Below are 1899 nucleotides of genomic sequence, written 5' to 3' on the forward strand. Positions count from 1 at the left end.
AAAAATCAAGATTTCCCTTCAGGATATTCCATATGATTAGAAAAGAGCTGAAATTTTTCCCCAGTATTTTTTGCTCTAAGAAACAAGATTTAGTTGTGTCAAGAAAATTCATTACCTCTGTGGGTCAGCTAAAATGTCGTTTATAGCTCTCTCACCCTGATAATTCTTTCTAGGTGTCCCTACAGTTCCTGACTTTCCTCTCCCAGGCTGGTATCAGAAATAAACTGACCTTCACAGAATCAGAGACGTTCAGTGTTTGAAGTGCTGGGGGACAAAGGGGACATATGTAAGATAGAAACCAAAATGGTATCTGCAAGTGGGAACAGTCACATTTCCTTTGGGCAGCCATGGCAAGAGCCAGCAAAGACCTTCAGTACAAAAGAGATTAGAGTTTTTAATAGCATAAATAATCCTCTGGACAAGAGACAGAATCATTACTGTTATCTGGCAAACCTTTATTTTGAAGGGAGTATTCATTTCCTACCAGCCTGATTTACTGATACACTCTGAAAACCTATCCACGTGGAAATTCTCCCCATTTCTCATTTCCCTGGTGGTTCACCTACACAGACACTTCAAGCATAGAGATGAATGGAGAGGGTTGAATGGATAATGCAGATCAATGTCTGTCTGAGGAGTGTGGCTAAGAGGTAATGGCACTTCCTGCCACTCGGAGCTGACCCCATAAAAATCCATGTCAGTCAACCCTTGCAGCCTTGAGTGGGGCTGCAGTTGAGCTGGCTGGGAGTCACACGCTGACACAGAGAAGGCAGTTGCTTTTTGTGGGCTCAGTGTGTGCAAGGAGCTTCTACAGCACCGTGGAGTCCCCCAGTGTTTGCAGCTGGTAACCTCAGCGTGGCCCCACTAACTCGGACTCTCCTCTCGTGGTGCAATCCTGACCCTACGGGCTAATTCAGCAGTGAGACAGAGTTGTGCAGCTCCCTGAGGGGCAGAGATCCATCAAAGAGATGATGTGTCGACTTCAAGCCTTGGCTCAGCCCTGAAGGATGCAGGAGAAGACAGGGATGCTACTTTGGGGGAGTCATGGCAGTGAGCAGATATCCCTGAAGGGCAGCACTGGGAATACGAGCTGTGGATGTTCCCAAGTCCTTCCTCAAGCCCAGCCCTTCCATTGACCATAACGGGAGACAGGCAGTGAACGTCCTTTCCTTCTGTCCTTATATACAGGCACATAAAAATCTATCCTGTATCCCTTCAGCTGTCCAGGAGTAAAATATTTCCCAGGAGGGGACAGATTTAGGGTGTCTCTGGAGCCATGGGATCAGCTATGATAAGATTGCACATCAATATAGCAAACAAATAAATAAGCAGCTCTTGAGCTCCTTCCTTCCCCCAGCTGTCCCCTTTTTCCTAGCTTTGGACGCACAATGGATTTCTGTGCTGACGAAGGCGCCGGAGGGGCGGTTTTGCAGAGGGAGCCCCAGGGAGGTGCCCAGGCTTTCCCCCTGCCCCGGAGGGGGACAGAGCCCAGCTCAGCCCCGCGCCGGAGGGCAGAGCCGCTGGAGCACCGGGAGCATCCCGGGGTGTGCGGAGGGAGAAGGAGAGGAGGGGGCTGCGGGCGGGCGCGGTGCCGCGGTGGGAGGGGACAAGCGGCGCCGGGCGGGTTTATAGGGCGGCGGCGGCGGCGGCGGTGGAGGATCGCGGTCCCTGCCCGGAGCCATGAGGGTCCCGGGGCTGCTCTGCGGCATCGCCCTCTCGCTGCTGCTGCGGCTGCCGCCCCGTGAGTGCGGAATGCCCGGGCGGAGTGCGGAATGCCCGGGCGGAGTGCGGAATGCCCGGGCGGAGCTGCGCGACAGCCCCGCGCCAGCGCTCCGGCTCCGGGAACGCCCGGGGATGGATGGATGGATGGATGGATGGATGGATGGATGGATGGATGGA

The 1899-nt window shown here is 53.8% G+C and overlaps 1 protein-coding gene across 1 annotated transcript in view; it reads left to right on the top strand.

Annotated features, from left to right (window-relative positions):
• The first annotated feature begins 1643 nt into the window (after window positions 1-1643).
• LOC121658134 (disintegrin and metalloproteinase domain-containing protein 19-like) overlaps window positions 1644-1899 on the top strand; it is a 32631-nt gene continuing 32375 nt past the window's right edge. Inside the window, exon 1 of the mRNA XM_042014646.1 lies at window positions 1644-1741. Within this exon, the coding sequence (XP_041870580.1) occupies window positions 1681-1741 (61 nt within the window). The 5' untranslated portion in view covers window positions 1644-1680. The remainder of the gene's footprint in view (window positions 1742-1899) is intronic.

This window comes from Corvus kubaryi, unplaced genomic scaffold (genome assembly GCF_017639235.1).
Source record: "Corvus kubaryi isolate FWS band 111438036 unplaced genomic scaffold, C.kubaryi_AGA036_p1.0 split2-37374, whole genome shotgun sequence".
Taxonomy (NCBI): Eukaryota; Metazoa; Chordata; class Aves; order Passeriformes; family Corvidae; genus Corvus; species Corvus kubaryi.